The following is a 23,430-nucleotide window of genomic DNA, read 5'->3' on the forward strand; positions in this document are numbered from 1 at the left end:
CATCATGTGACAACTCTACATTCCAATTGAATAAAGTAAACCACAATCTACCTATATTCATAAAACTGGTCAAAGTCAGTCTGTGGTAGGGATTTAATCTTTATGGCCTATTTTTTGTTGATAAGTAAACATAAACATGGCAGAGCAATTTAAAAGTCTAAAAATACAGCAGTGTTTCCGGTAATAAGAGCTTTATGGTGACCTGCACTTTGGAGACCGAGAGCAGCTCTTGTTCCCCCAGACGACAGCTGAGCGTGGAGGTGCTGAGGCCAGTGGCAGCGCGCGAGGGAAAAGCTGTTTATTTATAACAGGAAGGGCCTCTGTACTGCAGCTAGCTGTCATTTAAGAAGAACTTCCTTTCTTGTCTTGGTGACACTGTCCTCTTTCCAAAGGAACCTTGGCGTAGTGACTGCTTTGAAGAATGATGCCACAAGGCTCCAGAGAAGCGAGACACAGGATAGACACAATCAAACAGAATAATGTTTATCGCAGCAGTGGACGTGTCAAGGATGTGTCAAGATGAGAGCGCAAAGGTTTATGAGAATTTGACAGCTAGACAACGACAGTGAGCCAGTTCAGGAGAATGTTTCACAGAACTTTGGACAAATAAAGTTTAAAGGGGTAGTGTGCAATTGCTGTCAAACAGCTTTCCCTTAAAACTCCCCCTGTCACTATTGGTCAGACAAACAGAAAGCCCTGCCCCAACTCACGCAATAATTTGTTGCAATAATTTTGTGTTTTGCTGAAGAAATAGGTCATTGGAATAACATCAGGATGAGAAAATGGTGACAGAATTTTCACTTTTCAATTTTGCACTGTCCAAATAGGATAGTTCAAGTGGTAAATGAGTTCACTCAACATATGATTATGTTTAACAAACAACAAAACAATCGAATTCATATGTTGAGAATGAACATCCAAGCCTTGCTCACAGCATATATGGCAAATGATATAAAGGAAGTTGTGGCAGATTTTTGATGACTCTCATGGAGCTCTGGTTTCCCACAAAGCCAACATTGGTGACCAACTTCCGTTCCTTATTCTCACGGCTGTTGGAGCTAATCTGGCACCACCTGTTGTCTTGGCTTTAGACCACACTGTGCTGTGGTACGCCAGGTCAAAGACAATTTAATAAGAGCTGCCTTATTAAATGCCGCACGCTGACATTCATCACAAGATTTGGAAGTGTAACGTAGTCTTTCAGTGAAATGATAGTTTACCCAAAACTATACTTTACTCACCCTCATGTAGTTCCAAAAGTGTATGACAACCTTTCCTCCAAGGACCATAAAAGAAGATATTCTGAAGAATGTTTCAGCTGTTTTTTTTTTTTTTTTTTTTTTTTTTCAAACAATGAATGTCAATGGGTCCCAGAACAACACTGCATTTTCAAAATATCTTCTAGTTAGATATCTATGTCTGACACATTATTTTAGTATGAACATTCAGAATACAATAAGGAAGAAATATTTTGCAACCCAAGTTTGAGATATCTGACCAAAACAAAACAACATTCTTCTGTGATAATCATGCCCGTCTGCCAAGAGAGGTTTAAAGTTGAATTACCTCTAGCAGTTTGTTCTCAAGGTCATAAGTCCCGGCTCTATTCAACACAGCTATGTCATAATTAACTCGGATTTGGCCGTGCACCTTTGTGAGAGGCTATGACAACAGTTCAGGCATATGATCATATGACTATGGACAATGTTGTTAAGAAACCTGATATGGTGACTTAATTCTTAAGCTAGTTATTACAACAAAGGGTCTTTTTTTGGGGGGGGGGGGGGGTGGAAGGGGGGTTAATAAGTAGCAGTAGCATGATCCTCAAACGCACATTTTTGGGTCAGTGAACATGCGTTTGTGTCAATCAGTCTGGCTACTGAAAAGTAAAAACCAGCTGTTTTCTTTCACTGATCATTATATGAGTAGGACAAATAAAGTGGCAGCAGAAATCTCGTTCTCCTCAAAACAAACAACAGATGTTGTCTTATAATGAACACACACCAAGACTCTCAGCTGTTAAATTAATATAAAAATATAAAACATAAGAAATAAAACACAATAAAAACATGATAGTTCAAGGTGACAAAGGGGTGTATACATAATTTTAAAAATACATCATTTTAATTCACATTTTTAAAACAATTTCAGAATGAATTCCTACAATCAGTTGCCTTGAAAGCGAGAGGCAAGCTCATATCTCTTGAAAATCAGAGGGTGTGTGCTTTGAAATCTGCGATTGTGACTGTAATTACACAAGCCTGATCAAAAGTTCCCTAAATGCAGTTTGCACATGATTTGCCTCATGTCTTGAAAGCACATTCAGGAGAATCAAAGAGGAAGTTTGTCTGATCAAAGGGAACTGTCTGGTCTCATAGCACTGCTGCAGGCTTAAAAGCTCTGCTTTGGCCCACACTTGGAATATAAAGCCCCAGTGAGGGAGCTTGATTGAGTATTAATAAAATTTCCTCAGGCAGGTAACACACAGGGACCAGAAGATGCTACAGCTCCACTGACCCCTTTCGCACCCAGACTGAAAGGTGTGTATGGGTGGATGTAGGTGGCATTCCTCTGGGAGGTAAAAATACCACTCAAGCCAAGTAACTGCAGGTGAAATTTCATCCTACTATCAAGCCCCTTGTCAAAATGGCTGTGAGCAGGATGAAGGACTACTGGGACAGAAAACAAGCCAACTAGGAAGCTAATGTGCTTGAGTTTAATGCACAACACCTGTGTTTTTAAACAGCAAGTCATCCATTATCAGTTAAACGATGATCAAGGTTCATCACTCAACATACAAATGACTAAAAGCATGATGATGGAAATTATATGGAAATTTACATTTTTGTAAATTCATGCATCCATTTTTGTAAATTGATCTCCCATCATGCAGTGCAAAAATGGGCCATACGAAGGCCCCATATTTGGGTCTTAAGGTCAGCATTTTTGACTGCAATAATTGGCTTTAACTGTATATAAAGTATACTAAAACAAAACATACGGGCACATTTCAGTCTGCATGTAATGTTTTGTTCATATATTTTTAACATTTAATGTTATTACTGAATGTTTTCATTTGCTAAGAAGAATCATCTCATTAGAATTATACATCTGTATAATTGTATGTTTATTGTATAATTCAAATTGTATAATTGTATATTTCTGATTCACTTAAAATAATTAGTTCACAAGAATCGGACTCTTTGCTCTACACATATTGTAATGTAGATTCAGTAACAGTAATGCAAAATCATTGACTGCTGGCAAAAGTATGAGTATTTTAGCACCATGTTTAGAATGCACATGCAACGAGTCAATCCAACCCTATTTCTATTATGCATTTTTAATTCAGTTTTTCTTACATACTAATGAATCATTATCCATGTCACCATATACACTCTAGCTGTAAGAGCAACACAATGAATGAACGAACAAACTATATGCTTTTTTTTTCCATTCCATTCTCAGGATGTGTTATAATAGATCACCTGACAAAATATGCCTCCTTGGTACCAAAGCCAAAAGGGTGTTTTTTTATATATATATAGGCAGTCAAAAAAATAAATTCTCTGTATGTTGTGCTTCTCGTACAATGACAGATACATTTTTATGAGAGGACACTTAGTGGAAGCCATGACTTCATACACAAATGTACTGAAAGCCTCTTTTGTTAGGCCTCATACCTAGAGCCTCAGCATCATGACTGAAGGTTCCTGACAACTCTGCTCAACTGTACATTTAGCAGCCAGAACTGCACTGTAGTTGGGGTTATTTCAGGCCACACATCAGTAAACAAGTTCGAAAAGAGCGGTTTTACTAGCATTTCTGTGGTCAAGGTGTTCTGGGAACAGCCGTCATTGCTCAGCAGTTTAGACCACAGCATCAGCATAAACTCTGAGGGTGAGATTCAGTTAAACAGGTCACTGTTTTAGCAAAAACTCCACGGAGAGCATCCTTACATATGTCATATAATGCCACTTTCACTAACTTTTACTTTGAATGTTCCATGCTGGTGGAATGACCTGCCTAACTCAACCCGCGCTGCTGAGTCTTTAGCCATTTTCAAGAAACGGCTGAAGATGCATCTTTTTCGTCAACACTTATACTACGGGGCTGTTGAATGCTTGAATCAGATATTTCAAAAGTTCCTTACAGCCTACAACAACAAAAGAACTAAAACCCACAACGACACTGACCAAGCAAATAGATAATAGGATAATTGTTAACAAGCAATAGGATAACAACAGGATAAATTGACCTCATCGACACGACAGCCATCAGCACTGAACCTCAACAAACCCGTCTCCATCCCGGTGTGATGACTCTGATCTTAAACCAGATGGAACTGGATAATATTCTGATTGTTCCAAACCAATCTGACTTCTGACCTGTAATGCTGCCTGAATCATAATCATGCACTGTTCGTTCATTGGCCACTGGCCCCGACTGAGCCTGGGATCTCCCAAGGTTTTTTTTCTCCATTCGGTCACCTGATGGAGTTTTGGTTCCTCGCCACTGCCGCCTTTTCCACCTTTGTTGCCATTGGCTTGGCTTGCTTAGTTGGGAAAATTAAATTTACATTAAATTTAACATTTAATTTAATATTCATGCATTGTAAATGTAAATGCATTGACACTATTATACAAGAACTGAACTGAGCTGGACGATGACATCACGGTTTGCTCCAGAACGGCTATATATAAATTAACTAAATTAATAACTTTTTTAAAACAAAAATGAAACATCACTGAACTTACTTAAGCTGGACTGTGATGCTATTTTCTTCTGGAAACAAACTGTTTTGCATTATTTTCCTGTTATCTCTGTAAAGCTGCTTTGAAACTATCGGTATTGCAAAAAGCGCTATATAAATAAATGTGACTTGACTTGATAAAAACAGCTAATTATTTCCATGTTTTTTGCCACAAAATTACATTTTATATATTATTTACTATGGAAAAGCAAATACTCCCTTTCTCATGCTCTCTTCCATTCAAACGCACACATTCAGTACGGACACGTCACTCGCAATCTAACTATTACGATTATTACAATTTAACATTTAATATATTTTAAAATGTCATGAATTCCTTTGATGACAAAGCTGAATTTTCAGCATCATTACTCCAGTTTTCAGTGTCATATGATTCGTCAGAAATCATTCAAATATGCTGATTTGGTGCTCAAGAAACTTCTCTTATTATCAATAAAAAAAATTAAAAAGTTGTACCGTTTGATATTTTTATGGAAACCATGATACACTTGTTTCATGATTCTTTGATGAATAGTTCAAAAGAACAGCATTTGATTAAAATATTTTTTGTAACAATGTAGAAGTCTTTACTGACACTTTTGATCAAGTTAATGCTCTTGTTGAATACAAATATTAATTTCTTTTACAAAGAAATCTTACTTTTGAAGAGTAGTGTATTTGAACATTCCTGCAGCCAATTATTTCGCTTCTGCATGTGAGAGGGGATCAGGTGCCCACATTGTCTGCTTGAAATACTTGTCCTCTGATTGGCTCATTCTAGCTCCATTCTCCATTTTAAATCCTTGGGTTTAGCCTCCCCTTGTCGCCCACTGACAAAGGATCAAGGAGTTGGCCAGTCAGAATCTGCAGGATTATCTCTAAACTGACTGGGTCAGAATTCTGCAGAATCTTGAGGCCCCAGAAACAGTTTGCACAAAATTGTGAGAAGAAACTAAAGTATCTTCTCCTTACTTTAGCCAGGTTTTTTTTTCAACAAGCTTTAACAGCTGACAGCTTAAACTGCTTCAAAGTCTAATATACTGTACAATAATGGAGGATACAGAAGTATGTAGTACAAGTAAAGAATAAGATAGGGAAAAACAGCCTACTAATGAGTGAGTTTACTAATTAGTGCATATAACACGTAAAAATTTTGGAACACATCAGCAACAGCCTAAGTTCTTTAAAGTTAATTGAGACAAACCAAACTATGCTATAACAAAATTCCTAACTAGCTGACACATGGCCACCATGCCTCTTTGACAACCAATGAAAAAAAACTGTAAACAGTGAAAAAGCTTTGTAAAAGTTACAAAGTAAACCCACCTTTTGACATTTTGTATCTTTCAGTGAGTCATTTATTCTTCCTGGTTGAGTTAAGAAAGCTTTACCACAAAGGTGTCCAAACAATTGTCTCTTTAAAACCCACTAGATTGTGTCACACCATATGTTTCCCATTTCAAAATCCATTCAACAGCAGCTAAAACAGCTGTGTTACACATGTACTTCAGAATTATGACTGACAAAATAAACATACTTTAAGACGGTTTACTCCTCCTTGTATGAACCCTGCACATATAAAAAAGCATGTCACATCAACAAATACATCCATTCTCCAAAACTAGACACAGCAGTCAGATTCTAAGTACTATAAAGTGATGACAATGGTTTTGATTATGATTATGATTATGAATGAAAAGCTGGAAAAGCTGCAAGGCTGGAGATAAACTGGCCCAGTCGCAATACTTGTCCAAATTAAACTACCTGAGGTTTGAAATGTTTTTACAATGATTTGAATGGCAACATCCTGATTTAAGCGTTTCTTGAACTTTATCCAATGGTGGCCGATGTTTCCAAAAATCAGTAATGGCTTGAAAGAAGTTGAACGATCAAGTAATGATGGTTTCAAAGTACGTATAAATTCATTATATTACTTCAGCTACCTTAAAAAGACAGATGTATCAGTTCTGATTTTGAATAGGCAAACTTAGTACAGCATATCCAATGTTTTCCCAGAGGATACAAAGCCATTTAAATGTATCATGACATGCATGCTAATTTAAAGTGTGCTTATATTAGCCAGTTCAAAATACCGTGTAATGCAACCGTCTGTTCTTAACACTCATGAGTCAGTGTGTGACAATGATAAATTTAATATACATAGCCTGCAGAAAGTAAGTAAAAAAAATCAGTTTGTCTTGCTAAACTCACTCTTAAATCAACTTAAACTAGCTGAGGTTTATGCCGACATTGTGAATGAATTATTGTGAAAAACATTTGACAAGAATCACATCATCAATCAAACATATTCTGTATCTTTCTCATGCATTTTAATATTTAATATTTAACAGACAGCTGAAGACCAACCAGCCTCTACAGAATATGTTTAGGTAACCACTCTATCACTGAATTATTTTCTGACAAGGACTAGTAACGCCTAGATGGTAACTCGCATGCTGCGTATTGCGTAAACTCTCAAAAGAGCACATTTGTTGCTATCAAGGGGGAAATGTGAAGAGGATAAGGGAAATCTTAAAAGAGTCTGTCAGAACGAGGGTTACTTGAGCACAAAGATTAAAAAAAATAATTAAAAACATTGGAAGTCTCTTCATGGTCTCTTCCATTACTCTAAACATACAAAAAAAATTGGCACTAATGGATGACTGGATGTTTGTTTGGTTTATGGCATCTGCTTAATGGCTCACTGGGAGCTCTCAAAGAGGCATTGGAGAACAAATTTGTTTGAGACTCTTAATGAATAGTTTTTTTCATTTCCCAAATGACATTACATTAAATGCCTTTAGGAACTGAAACGTGCAACAAACAATATCAGCATCTGAAATCGCTAACAATGATATTTAGATGGTAGATGTACTGACCACAGTGTATACACAGCTCTATTGTCCATGATGGCTGCTTAAGGAAGGAATTCCCCCAGACTGCACCACGCCTGTTTGATCTTGTGCAATGAAAAACCTGATAAAGCTCCCAGACTAAAATTAAACATAACTTATTCACCCTTCCTTCCTAAATCGTCCAAAATAAACAATCACTTAATAATGAAGCTGGAAACAATAACAAAGCACAAAACCAGTCTCTTCTGTTAAAATAAACAGACCGCGATTTGCAAGGTTATTAGCAACGTATTTATTGTATGCTGAGCCAACTAGGCAAGGGGAATCTCTAGGTAACAGGAAAAAGTTTGAACATACAAACCAGAAGCTACTGAAAGACCTCTGCCCTCCCAGTTAAAGGGATAGTTCACTTTGAAATTAAATTTTGGTATGTTTTAGCTTACCTGAAGGGCATCCAAGATGTAGGTGTCTTTTTTTCCGCAGTAGTTTCAGTTTTGATATTTTTAAGTCAAACCGTTCTTGTCTGACAGTCATATCATGCAGGTCTATGGTCACGGTCTCAAAGAGCATGCACAGAGTCCAAATTAAAACAATTCCCCATCGTCCAAATTAAACAATTCCCCATCGTAAGTACACATTGATGGCCCAAGACACGAAACGAGCGGTTTGTGTGAGAAAACGAACAGTACTTGTATCGTTTTTACCTCTTATAACACAACCACGTCCAAGTGATCTGAGGGCGTGGGCGCTTCCTGCTGTGTGACGTGTACGCAGACTGGTGCATAGATATATACACTAGATGTCGCATTAAAGACATTAGTTCCAATGAACTGCCGTAGCCAAGGCGACCTCTAGTGTATATATCTATGCACCAGTCTGCGCACACAACACACACCAGGATGCGCTCGCGCACTCAGATCACTTGGACGTGGTTGTGTTATAAGAGGTAAAAACGATATAAATACTGTTCGTTTTCTCACACAAACCGCTCGTTTCGTGTCTTAGGCCATCAATGTGTACTTACGATGGGGAATTGTTTAATTTGGACGATGGGGAATTGTTTTAATTTGGACTCTGTGCATGCTCTTTGAGACCGTGACCATAGACCTGCATGATATGACTGTCAGACGAACGGTTTGACCTAAAAATATCAAAATTGAAACTACTGCGGAAAAAAAAATACACCTACATCTTGGATGCCCTTCAGGTAAGCTAAAACATACCAAAATTGAATTTCAAAGTGAACTATCCCTTTAAGAAATACACCAGCCTTTTTAACTTCTCACAGTAACAGCCATACCTCCAGCTCAACATCTGTATGCCAGGGGAGACATCTCACATAAAGGAAAGTGAGGGGCCTTACCTGCCCATTCATTGGAAACAGATGTGAAATTTAATTTCCTTCCGGCTAATTACAGGCACACAAAAAATCAAGATGTCCATGAGAAAAGGCACCCAACAGATTGCACAGGAACTCTCATAGAGGACCCGTTATATATAATTTAATACCAAGTATAGTCTCACAGAGTTTTTACATTCAAGGGATTGATTCAGCAGCATAAAATGCCACTGAACAGTTCATAGTGGCATGATCGATCAATCAATCAGTATAATGAAAATCAATAATTTAACCAACAAACCCTATAAATCCATAATGATCCCAAGGCAAAGACATGTTCTCCAGCCACAACTTCAATTAATTTAAAAATAAATAAAATTCACAACCCATTTATTCCCATAATACAATGTGTTACATTTAGATAATAGATTATGAAGACTTTTATTTGTAATAATGCACACCTATGAATCATGCACAGTTTGAAAGAATGATTGAATGAAGCATTTATATAGCGCTTTCATATGTACTACTGTACATCCAAAGAGCTTTACAATCATGTCAGGGGTCTCTCTTTAACTACTGTCTGTCTGTCTGTCTGTGTGTCATTCATTCATTAGGAATGTGCATTAAAGTCATTCGGGTCAAACAAATTTTCATGTTGACTTAAAGTCAGCCATCAGTGCACTTTCTGTTCTTTGCCTCTTGCCAAATAAAATAATGTGCAATTATGATAAATCTCATTCTGTCCCAACATGTCAAAAAACAAAGGCTAGTCATTTGTTTTATCAGGATACCAAAATTATGGCTTCGATACGATGACTGACTAAAATATCTCGATACCAATACTGAGTTGATACGGAAAAAAAAATAAAAAAGACAGTAAAAGTAATTGAATGAATTTAAATAAGAAATTAAATCAACTGGGAAAAAAAAACAGTTTCACTCTATAAATTAACTATACACTGATTCTTAATAAATATATTAAAGCTATTCAGTCAAGCAGCAAGTGATTTTCTCTTTTCTTTTGATGTTTGATTAACATTAATGACACAGACAGCAACAGATTTATTAGGCTGTTGTCACTTTAAGAGCTGCACTAATATAATACACTGGAACACATCAGATTTATTTCTAAACCATTTACGTTCACTTTAGTCATACACACTACATTTGCCTCGTCAGAACAATAATCCGCAAATGAGAACTGAATTTGCGATCGCATGCTGTGTGAAAGGCGGTCTGAGCCCGGCAGTGCGGGAAGCACATTGAGTTATTTTTGGAGGCTAACTCTGCTTAAACCTTTTTAACAAACACGTCATGCACTTTATTTTCTCATGCATGCATGTTTTTTTGCGGATATATTTCACTCCGGCTGCAGGGAGAGGAAGCAGAGTTTAGCACACACGTCCTGACTCCTGCTGTCATGTCGATGCAAGTTAAGAAACACGGTTCTTATTATAATGCCGTCATTCTTAAAGTACCGGTACTAATAAACTGTGGAACCGTACCATTTTTAATAGCAGGGTCTTGTGATACCTTTCTAGTACCAGTATATTGTGAAACACTACTAGTAATTGACACTTCTGTTCCTAATCTCCACACTGCAGGTTTTCCCCACAAAAGAACAAAGTGCAGTAAACTTGTGCCTACATGCAGCTCTTGTGCCAAGGAATTTGACTCAGCGAGTCTCTCCTCTGTGCCAGATCTCAATAGTAGTGTGCTCCTGAAACTACACTTTGTGCCCATGTCAAGACCACAATAGAGGCCTGGAGGTAACGCCAAGGCCTCGAGTTTTTCTAGCGGCTAGAAATCTGCTCCACAGCAGCAGGACTTCTAGTTAGTCATCAATCACCACTGGAAGGGCTGTTTAATTATCTGGTTTAAAGGATAATTGCTTTTGCTGGCTCTAAGTTAAAGATAGTTATAAAGTCCAGGGTAATTAAGAACCTCTGGTTTGAAATGTCGCTCCCTGCTGCTGCTCGCCAACTGCGGCTAGTTGACATGGAAATGCAATGTTTATTGTTTGGACATCTACATTATATTTCCATGTTCCAAATGATTCTTTTTCTGCTTTGGAAACTTTGAAGAATTAAAGTTAGTAACTGTTAAAAGTGGAATTCTCGTAATTTTAGTCAAATATAAATTTTAGTCCTCAACTAAAATGTTGCTTATAATAGCCTAATATTAATGCTAGAAAGCCTATGCATATCTTTAAAATTCATTTTCACATTCATCTTGACCTAAAGGCCAGGATAGTCCGGGTGAGGGGGCAAAGTAGAAGAACAAAAATCAATGATCAGCTCTTTTACACAAACTCTATTTATAAATATTCTCATATTCTCAAGGAGATGACTGTCACTGTAAGGGTGAAAATGCAGTTTAAGCCGGGGACACACTTAACGACTAGCTGAAACATTCTAAGACTGAACTGAACACACTTACAGACTGTTTCCAACGACTGGAGTAGATTTTACCGACTGTGAACAGCGTCTGAACGCAACTGTCTCTGACCCCGTGCGTTTGGGCGTGATCACTCGTAAGTATCAAATTACATTCTTAATCGGCCTTACAGTCGTTAAGTGTGTCCCCAGCTTTAGGTCATGATGTGTGGGTGGAGGGAAAATTGCACTAGGCCAATTTAGTCTGAAAACCACAAACATTCAATTTCAAACCAAGAACATGCATGCATAATAAAGAATGCACAATACCGGTACTGTTATTGAAGATGTCCATGTCCACGAGACATGGATCATCAGTCATTCATCATTAATGATGAGTCAAAAAAAATTAAAATTTGGCTGGGTTCTAACACTATCATTATAATACATGATACATTCATGCACGAGTAGTGAACTTGCATGAGCTACAATTCTAACAAAACACAAAAGTGCAAACAATATTGAAATAATTGAGTATACCTTTAAAATTGGGTCTAAAAAGCAGTTAATGGGCATGACCAGGGTTTGTTTTGCAGGGGAATGCGAGGGAAAAGCTTCCCTTCCCTTACCATCCCCATTAAGTGTTGTGTATTATGTAAAACTTCTGTACTAATATAAATGAAATTTAAAAAGTTCTAAATAGCCAGGAGAACGGTTCGAAACCATCTTTTGACGTTCTTTAAAAAGAAGAGAATAGAAGGTATGATATTTCTTTGATTAGTGATTAAGGACATTCCCCTGACATATTAGAAAAATAACAAACATTGCTAAAGTAAAATTCGACCTCTGGCCACAACAGAGGCCAAACTGATGCGTTGCGGTAATTTAATTCTGCCAAAGCACTTAAAAACACAGGATTCACATTCCTCCTATATCAGACAATAGCTCAGGTTTCTTTCCCACTGTTCATGCCAGCATTCAATACATATGCGAGTAGGTCAAAAACACTGTCAAAAACACTATAAACAATGATCATATAGGAGCTGAAAGTGGTTGTAATGGATATAGGAAGGGATAGATAAATCGGAACACTTTTGAGGTTAAAATAAAGTGAGCAAAAGCAAACTGTCAGCTACTCCCTTGCCGTTGGATAAGAGCACATAGCTGAAGGCCTGTGGTATCTGCACCAATCATAACATGCCTTGAGTAAACACAGTGGTCTGCTTTACCAGGTTTCAGAGTGGGATTGTACTTTTTCCATTAGAGGACTTTGGCATAAAATATATGGCCTGGAACCATCAGAGGCAAAGTTCCTACATGGAAAACATTGCAGCAAAGCACTGAAACTTCTGGTCATGGAAATATAAATGTGAGATCTGAGGGTTATGAGAAGTTTGCAGTGTGGGATGTGGTTTTGGCAGCATCAAGAGCAGGTGGCTCTCAAGTAATTTCATTATTCAAGTTTAAACAAGTTTGCTCTTATAGCTTGGTACCAGGTATGCCTGATATTAATCTGAGCATGCTAAAGCAGACGCAAGGATTGCTTCAACCAACTGCCTCACTTGTATTTGGACCTGACATTACATGGATACATCATCTTCATTTATCTTCTTTAACATTGGAACTCTAAAAGCAGTACAAAATTAAAGCAGAAATGTGATTTGATTGTGAAGGGAAATAACTAGGCAAATATACAGTGGTATCAAAAAGTTGATAAGTGAAACAACAAATAAATTGGACTGAAGTTGAATTTAAAAATTAGCCTAACATTTCTCAATTCAAAATTAATAATAAAAAGAATAATGAAAGAAACATTATTTTTCTGAATTATACAGCTTGATCTGAGAATGTTTTAGAGAGCATACTGTGCTTCAATGAAAGCAAAATATATGTATTTTACAGGGACCTATAAATAATAACGTGACCTACGTATTTCTTATTTTACAAATCAATGTTAATATATAAAATATAAGTTGAAAAAGATAAATAAATGAATACTCTCAAGATTACTCTCAACTCAACTCTATTTATAGAGCACTTTCAACACCACAAGTGCAACCAAACTGCTGTACAGAAAAAGATAAAAGATAAAATAAAAACAAAAACATAGCTAATAACAATGCAAACATATGACATACACAGCTTACAAAGCATTTTCAGATTTGATTAATTAATTCAATAATTATTATTATCATAGATTCTAAGATTGCTTCTGTGTCCCACAGGAAAGACTCACAGGAAAGCCTGAGTAAACTTTGCTATCAGGAAAGGGCTTTTGCCTCTCATAGATAATTTAGAACTTAAGTTCCCTGGCAGGATGATGAGTCAGCAACTTTGCAATAGAGATTCACTGAAATCAGTGTTACTGCTACAGATATCCTCTACTGGAAGAGTGCAGATTCCCTCTCTTATCACAGACCACACATTGAAGAGAACCAGAGACTGTAAGGTCCTTCACAGAGGGACAAATGTCAATTGCCAATCTGCCAAAAGAAACACAATGAAATATTACTGGCAAGTATTTGGTCAGGTGAGATTTAATCTTTTTATAGCCACACCCTCACCCGTAAGCCAACACAAGAATTACCTCACTTCTCAACTCTCTCATCTGAATGACAAAGAGAAGCACCGCTTGCCAACAGCCAAGAGCCAGAAGTGCCCGGCCCCTGTAGAGAAGCTGTTGACATGCTAATGTACATCAGCCTCCTGGGTGGCTCAACTAGTTTTATCTGTGGCCTCTCCGGTTGAACCCAGCGAGCAGCAGAGTGGTGTAGAGAAGGTGGCAGATATACTGAATAGAGACCCAAACACTCAAAGGAGCCAATAGCAGCACGGCAAAACATGACAGACCCTGGCAACCACTTCAAAAGGAAGTACATCACCAACAGCGCACTCAATCACCGTATCCAGAGTACACAAGGTCAATGGCTCTTGTTAAAATGTCACTTAGACGCACATTTAAGCTTTTGTTTTGGTTAAACACTGCAAAGCAAGTCTTTGTTATGTCTGGTTTTTGGTGAACATAAAAGACCACAAAAATGAGATTTATCTTTTTGGCTCTTTTCTTGTAGATTGATAAAAGGAACGTTTACAAAATGAAGTGATCCAACGTCTATCTTCTCGTTTTTATTTTCCTTTCGCTGTGACATATACTGTCTGTGACCTGAGGGCATTGAAATTCTTTTTTCTTTCTCAACATGATCTCAGTGGTGTAATAACAGCCTGGGAGAACTCATATACTATGGGGGTTGCAGGAGGCTCGGAAAAAAAAAGTAGCGCCTTTCTTTCTGGGGCAGGCCGAGGCTTGTCGAAGATTAATGGAAGAAGAGGTCTCTGCTGAGAACTTCATTCACACGCTGTTTTCACAAGACACTCTTTACAACTTACAGCAAGCACTGACAAAAGCCATCTGTACTGAGTGATATGGAAATGTTGATATCATACATAGGGATGCTATACTGATGATACAGAAGACCAGTGCACTCATACTTATTGCAGATATAAATGTAGGCATACTGTAGCCTTTTAACTCAAGAGCAATGGAGCAATATTAGAATTCTGGATGCAGTAAATTTATTATTTTCATGTTATTGCTGATAGCAGATAAATAGCTGATAGTAAAATTATATATTATTTTGTCAAAATAAATGTAGCAAAAAAAACCTAACGATTTATTTGTTGTGAAGTGAATTTGGGCATCACAGCATTATAATATGTACTTATAATGAAAATATGTAATAAAATATAATGAAAAATGGATATTCATTTTCAGATTTGCTAAAGGCCAACTGAAGTGCCTTGGAACGCGCAGATTTATATGATGCGTTGACGTAATTTCGACTGAAACAGGAAGCTAAGGCAGGACATATTGAATGGCTCCTCCCCCTTTTTAAATAGCCAATATCGTTTGGTTTGCCTCACAGACTGCAAGTCATACTTGACAACCATGAAAGCGAATCCAAGCGCTGATGACACGTTGGATTCGAGGCGTGTACCATTTCATGGTAACGAACGTACAGTTGGAAAATGGAATAAAACTCGTTTGAGCAACCGAACACACATCTCCAACCAGTATTGCTCTGTGACGTGTCATCGGTCGCTTTGGCCAGGTGGTATTTATAGCAGAAGGAGCGGGACGCTTTAGATTCTAGAGAGCATTTGATTGGACAAAGATGTGATGAGAAGCTGAAGTCCACAGTGATGTCATAAAAATCTGTGATCCATTTTTAGCGGAAGTGAGGGACTAAGTTTTGAATGCTTATATATCTCCTAAATGCGAATTTTGTCATTGTTTTGGAACACAGCTTATTCATAACTTTAAGGTTAACATATTCCTACTAAAAGCTAGAAAACTTACATTTTCATTTCAGGGGGCCTTTAAGATTACATACAACATTTATTAATAAATTATTTACTTTCTGTGTTAGATGATAGCAAAGGTAATGTAAATGTAAAAATAAGGTAAATGAGAATGAACAATTAAATATGAATTAAAAAAAAAAAAAAAAAAATTACATTTTAAAAAAATCTCTAATATCATCCGATAACCAATTTGCTACCAAAATGTTGTGGAGCCTTAGAAAGAAAGAAAAACTCCATAAATAGTTATACAGCACAGAACATCTTTTTCTAGTTTTGGTCAAATCCATACTGATATTTTTAGAACAGCAGATTATGCATAACAATACATGACTCATGCTCTAGGCAATAAAGAGAGACATTCAGGTTGTTCCCATACAAGTCTAAAAAATGTCAAAGTTTTCCAAAGAGACAGACAAATATAAAGCCTTTCAGGGGTCTGAGACACTATTTAGCACTTCATCAAAAACAAAACTATCTAATTATGTAATTATGTAATGAGCACAGGATTTTAGATTAATTCACTTGCAGTGCAATTTATCAGTATGCATATTCTCTGGAAACTGAATCCCTGATCTTGGTGTCGCTGTAATTGCACCATCGTCATTTCTGAAGGTGACCGCTTTCCGACAACCAAGTCATCTAACACGTCGTGCACTGAAATGGCAGCAATATAACAAGCACTTCTTGTTATGACCCTATTGGTTTTGACATGGCATGGGAAAGTGGGACATAACTGATCAAGAAAATAACTTAAATTTGCATTTATGGGTATAGGCGGTCAGAATAAAGGCGCTTCTTATGAAGCATCAAGCCACACAATGAGCACTCATCATGTCTGCACTTGCGAGGGTTACAATACCAGCTGAACTGCAGCTGTGTTTGGGGTCTGCCTCCTGCTCTATCACAGACAGCTGGCAAATGAAAGATGAAGATTCCCACAGTGATGTACCACAGGTTACCTGCAGATGAAGCGGAACGGGTGGGGGAATTTATGTGTGCAAGTAGATCACAGATATGGATGGGAACAATCCTTGGCAAACTGAATTCAAAGGATACACATGATTGTACTTTTTAAAACAAAGCACTTATTTATAACACAAAACAATAAAAAAAGAGGGATTTCTAAATCTTGAGTCGATACATCAGCACATAAAAATGCTGTGCTAACCACTTTGACCCCAATCCAAACTGAAGTCACTTCACAACAGAAAAAATAACATCAGCACAGGCTGTTCTCCAGATGTGCCAAATCGTTTACATTCAGCAACTTCTATAAATTATCCACACCACTTACGACAAGAGCCAAAAGAGGACATAAACCAAACTAAGTGACTGAAAATGAACTTAAAGTTGTGATGAAAAGATAGTAACAGACGTACCGTATTGTGACGTACATCCGAGTGTAACAGCATCAAAAAAGTAAACAAAATGTAGGGCGGGAGCCTGGTTCTACCCATCGGTTGTTTATTGCATTTTGACATGTGGCAATTGTCCTAAAAAATGAATCCAAGCTTGCACATGATTGTGGAAGGAAGGGGTTTAAGCGGATTAATTAAACATATGAATGAATGAATAGTTCGCAATAACATGCATTTACAAAATGCATGATTGAATTCATTTCCATTTCATATTGACTTTAAACACAAAACGCAAGCAATGGAAGGTTGCTTATAACCACAAGGTTATAGGTTCGATGTGATCGATTCACAAGAAATGCATGCACTACTAATAAACTTGCAACACAAATCACTTGACACTTTGTATTAAAGCTTCTGTCAAATGCACAAATGTAAATCTAAGGGTGTATTCACACTTGTAGTTCTGTTCTCTTGGTTCTTTTGGTCTGGACCAAAAAAAAGAAAATAATACATTTAGTCCTAGTTCGCTTAGCGTTCACACTGCCATTTTTAAGACCGAACCTAAACATACAAAAAAAAAGATATATAGGTGGCAGAACTTACCGAACATTGATGTGTGCTGGGATAAATGAGCTTGTTAGGTGAGTACGTACGATGGCATTTTGACCTGCTGAAAACTCGTGGAGTGTTTATAAAAGTCAAAACAACGGCAGGAATTCTTCCGTTTCACACAAACGAAGATCTGCTGAAAGGACACCGCGTTTCTGACCCCATGTATGAATGTGTTGCGTTCATATTTCAGTCGAACCACACCAAAGTTCGCATAGAAGCGGACCGAGACCCAACTTTTCAGGGGTCTCTGCTTGTTTGGTGCGCACCAGGGTTCGGAGGGCAGCGTTCACACTGAACTGATCAAATGAACCGCACAAACAGAGCAACTGCACCAGAGTTCGTTTTGATCGAACAAAACCTGCCGAGTGTGAACACACCTAAGAGCCCAGAGAGATCTCAGATTATACTAGCATATTTTTCTATTATGCCATAAATACCATTTCAAAGTGTGTGATTTTACTGTGTGATTCATTTAAGTACCTAGCATTTGCTGAATGTAAAAGACCATAATAGGTTGACAAGCAGCTCACAAACAAGATATAAAAGCACACACTGAGACCATTAATAATCTCTTGTCCTAAAAATCTCATTGAACATGGGCCCAGTTATCCCAACGCTGTGCGCTAGATTCCTCTGTGCTTACTTGGAAGACCGTGTGGGTGTTAAATTGACTAGGATGGCTGGACTATATCTAGATATTACATAAGATACAGTAAATGTGGGCATACTTGGGAGGCCAAGACGGTGAAAAACGTAACAGAACTGAGCGTGTAACTATACAGTCTGGAGCAGTTAACTGAATATATCCATAGGAATCCAGACCTACTTTAAAATCCTACCTAGATGAAGTCAGAGTATATTTGTGAGTCTCTAATAAGAGAACCATCTCAAAATAAAATAGCACATTGTAACGCTGGATATCACGGGACAAACTCGAACACTTAAAAGGCTTTGTAGAGTCGAAAACAGAGCTAATAATAACAATCTGCCTTTTAAAAGGGATAGCTAGCACAAAATTAAGATTCTGGCATTATTTACTCACCCTCATGTAGTTTTCAACAAAAAAAAAAAAAAAGATACTTAGAAGAATGTTTCAACTGTTTTTGTCCATATAGAGTCAATGGGGTCCAAAAACACTGAAATATTTTTTCTAAATATCTTCTTTTGTGTTCCACAGAATTAAAAAAGCCATACATGTTTGGAACGAGATGAGTGAGTAAATTCTGACAGAATCTTTATTTTTGGTTGAACCATCTCTTTAAATCAACGGTTCGGTATTAAGTAGAACTTATAATAAACACTGTTTAATTCAAACTAACAAAAACCTGATTTGCTTGTTAATCGATAACTGCAGGTCTAGTACATCTCTCAAAAGAGTTTCCTACTTTTTTTCTTCATCTCAAAAAAAGGTCAAACAAGCTAAAAGCAAAAGGAATGACACTGGGCGTGAACCCACTTGCAACTCTTTATCATCACAAAACTTCAACGACCTCACAAATAGCCAGTTTAACCCAAAAATTACATGTGTCAATAAATAGCAAAGGATCATCTCTCAATTACCAGGCCATTGATAGTTAACAGCAGGGAGGGAGCACTTGATTGTGTCAGTAAACTAAAAGGTAATAAAGTGCTTTTATTGGGGTTTTGTCAGTGCTGATTGATACTTATGACCCTAAAATTCCAGTAGGACACCAGGGATGCCGGTGGCAACTGAAGCCCAGAGTGTTCAACTGAACTCTTTGTCAAATCTTAGGCAAGCTTGTAATGGAAAAAACACATGGCGTTAATTCCATTTAATTCAATTATACTGCAGCTGACACAGTGGTTCCTGAAACAAAGCAGCAAAGATCTCAAATTACCAAAGGCAATGGGCCCCTGCTACACATCAGTAAACTGAGAGAGGCTCATGTTCACCAGTGTCTGAATGATAAGAGAGGGATTATACATGGTATGCAAGATGAACGCAAGCCGATTTAAAGAATCTGAAGTTATACATGACAAGACTTTCCGTTAGCATGTGATCCAGAGAATTTGTGAAGGATTCAACATCAAAGGCGTTCCAAGACGTCAGTAATTTCAGCTAACTAGTTAAATTGACTACAAAACATACAGGAGGGGTGGTGATTTTTGGTCAGCGAAAGTACATTTTCTTATGCTTTACAAGAACCAAACTAACTAAAGTAATTTTAATTCAACTTTATGCAAAATAGAGCAGCATACCCTAAAAACGGACTATGTGCTGTTAAGGTAATTTCACACCTACATAAGCAATAAAGTCTAAATGAATCTACCAGCAGGCTGGAAGTGGTACAGTATTACAGGTACCAAGAAATTTGAGATGTAGGTATTTGTTTTTCATTGATCGGCTGCTTTGCCTCATTCAGCCACTTTATCTTAATTGTAATATATTTTATCAAACTTTTCTTGAATATTACTCCTGTTAATGCTAATTTACTGCACAAAGTCATAATGAAAGCAAGAATTCAAAGACAGTTTTCACAAAGGTGCCAATTTCTGTGTGAGTGCCCAGCACAAACATTGAGTCAATAAGCAAGTCTATGTAGAAGTTGTGCTTTAATGTGAAGAGTATAGATTATACAATTAATGCAGTCTATATGCATTGCTTTAATCATAACATGAGAAAGGAAACAATCACAAAACAGGGTAAGGTCATCCCAGCCATAATAATACATATAAACTGCTTCCTTTTTCACCATGGTTGCAACAATTTTATATTATGTTAAAATCAGTTAATGTGCATGAATGCATGTGAAATATGTGGAAATTATATTATTAACTGTATCAGGTTATCTAGTATCAATAATAAACGTTTGAATACAAACGCTATGACTTTGTATAGCCTAAGTGTGCAGTGAAAGTGCTTTAAATCAATGAGTGTAAAAGGATAAATAAAGTTGATCAAGTATAGACACGCAAGACGCCAGTAAGACCAACTATGAATAGCTCGTTTCTATGGATAAAATTAGACCAGGACTAGAACACACGCTACACTTGAGTCGAGCTTTAGATATCCGTAAGACATCAATGCAACTCAACATAACTTTCACATGATACAATTCACAACTTAACTACTAAATGCTGCAAAAAGAATGGAGTTAGAAAAAAAGTGGATTATATTACGACGCAAAGTTTTGCTAAGTAACTTTTTACGTGCATTTCCATTGATACGGTTACCTGTTGTTGCACAAAAGCAGCACATAGTGTTATATTATGTGTATAAAAATGCAAATGAATCACTTACATTAAGCAGATGCGACGTAAATATCAAAGGGATAATAAAAAGAGTGAGTTTATGGGCACGTATCCGCGTCCCCATTTCTGCCAACCCAGCACGACTCCAAACACGCCGCTGGGAAAATCAAAGTCCGTCACTTGAAGCCACTGGGAAATTTCTTCGCAAAACTTTCAAGCGTTTCTTTTACAGCAAGGCCGCCGTCGCTTCTCCGTCCCACGCTTGGTGGGACTTCATTTGCCAAAACAAAAAAAAAAGAAAGAAAGAAAGAAAACCCGTCTGCTGTTGAGTGCTTGTGAGATACAACCAAGAGAAACTGATGGTTGACTTGTGAATATCCGTTTTGTTCTCTTGGTCCCACTTTCCAATGGGCAAGCAGAAAGTTCAGCATGCACTGCCTAGCGGATCACTTTCAGCGCGATAATGTTGAACTGCTGACGATGGCTTTGTTTCAAATCCTAGTAAGCTGCCTAGCTAGACAGCACAGTGAGCTCTTCGCAGCTGACGCGGAAAGCGACCCTGAACGTCCCAGAACTATGACGCCCAAATATGGTGTCTAGGTAGGCAGCTCACTAGGATTTGAGACACAGCCTATCAGCGCCTGGTATAAAAGGCGGAATGGAATTCCAGGAGCGGGATCTTACATCTAGACTACGCCTCTACTAACGGGAAATATTAGGCTACATGTGATACAAACTACATTTTTATTCTTATTTTAATAAAATGAAAATACACAACATATTATGTGTACTGTGACTTTACCAGATGTTTTTAATAGGCTATTAAAAATATAGTGCCTATTTGTCTTTTTGCTTATGATACCAAGTGTGAATACAGGTGAAGTGGGTTTTTTTAATCCAGGATATCATTTTTTAGAGATTTCTATGTTATTGTGTAGGGATAAGTCATTTGTCATTTGGCATCACATTTTTAAAACAATACCAAAGACAAATTATCAGACAGTGTCCCTTATTCACTCTATTATTTATAAGCAAAACCTTAATTTACAGCTCTATGAATCATGAGATTCATAGAATCTCATGATTCATATCTGAATCATGAATCTGGATTTTGAAAGATAAAGAAAGAAACTTTAGGGAAGATGATACAAAATGACAATGTTGATTTCAATATAGGCTCAGTTTGATTATTAATTAATTATTTTATGAAAGTAAGATCGTTTTGTAAAGTCAAAACTGTTAAATCATACCAAAGTTATCATTTCACTTTTGATTATGGTCATTTATCTTTATAATTGCGTCTTAAACACTTAAACACTGTCTTCCAAGGTCTCTAATAGTCTCTAGCTAAATATCCTCTAACCTATAATGAAAAGAAGTTTCCCTCAGAAAAAGAAAAAAAAGACTGATCACTTGTCATCTCTTTCTGTTCAGCCATTCAGATTTTTCTCTTCATCCAATATAACAAGGACATCTGCACAGGATCTGTTTACATGCACGGTCACATCCACAACTGGGACAAAATAAAGCAGCTGCTTTCAATTTAGACTTCATCTACCCAGCTGGATTCCCTCTAGCAACTCCAAAACAACACTGTAAACTATAATTATGAAGAAAGCTGCCAAAATGCATCACTGTATCTGTAGAAAATGTCTAAATGCAGAAGTATGCATTTTCTTTTGACACAAAATGGACGATGTCACATTGTCACATTTGACAAAGTAGCTGCTTGTCATCAAATGATTCATGCTATTCCTTTTTCATTAGCTTTGAAACCCCTCACAACCATGTTGCACAAATGACAAGTTGAAAGGGAAAATGATGCCTGAGAGGAACACATGAACGCTATTGAATAATAATCTTGAAATCTGATTTTTAAAAAAATCTTGAATAATTTGATTTATTTTAACAATTAGATGTAGCAAAAACATTATCAGGTGTATTTATTTTTGTCTAAGCCACTGTCTCCATCTGCTGGAGGTTACAAGGAACTGTTGTGAAGTACACGCTTAGAAAAAATAATATTACAGAACAGACTGGAAAACAATGAAAAGTGGTTTCTTATTGAGAGGGATATACATTGTGTCTTTCCGTTTGCAATTAATGTCTAAATTAATATACATTATGGTATGTCATACAAAATATTACATGCAAGATTAAGAATAGCGACAAAGGATGCATGCTTTTTATTATAATGCATGCAACTTTTGTTATTCTAACATGTTAGTATGTGCAGACAATAATAATAAATAAATAAAACTTCAGTTAGAGGATTAACATCTTTAGGGAACCCTTTCAGTCAGTCAGTCAGGTTAAGCAGATTTTCAGGAAAGTCAACTTTCCAGCTGTAGTTTACATAAAGGAAGAAAAGAAACACACTGACAGAAACAAAAATAGACCAAAGATGAGTAAAGTGTGCTGAATGCAGCCAAACAAGACTGACACTTGCCATTATTGCATGTGTTCAGACTAATCTTAGTTATTGTATGATCATCAAAAAAAAAAAAAAAAAAAAAAAAAACCGGTTGAAATGTGCTATTAAGCGCCATGTCATCTAGTC

The 23,430-nt window shown here is 37.0% G+C and overlaps 1 protein-coding gene across 7 annotated transcripts in view; it reads right to left on the minus strand.

The window, feature by feature from the left end:
* Positions 1 to 21,255, minus strand: part of hspg2 (heparan sulfate proteoglycan 2) — a 110,025-nt gene extending 88,770 nt beyond the window's left edge. For all 7 annotated transcript variants that reach the window (XM_079849103.1, XM_079849100.1, XM_079849104.1 and 4 more), the window contains exon 1: positions 20,920 to 21,255. In XM_079849103.1, the coding sequence (XP_079705229.1) occupies positions 20,920 to 20,994 (75 nt within the window). In that variant the 5' untranslated portion in view covers positions 20,995 to 21,255. The remainder of the gene's footprint in view (positions 1 to 20,919) is intronic.
* Positions 21,256 to 23,430: the final 2,175 nt, after the last annotated feature.

This window comes from Squalius cephalus (genome assembly GCF_949319135.1).
Source record: "Squalius cephalus genome assembly, chromosome: 18".
Lineage (NCBI taxonomy): Eukaryota > Metazoa > Chordata > Actinopteri > Cypriniformes > Leuciscidae > Squalius > Squalius cephalus.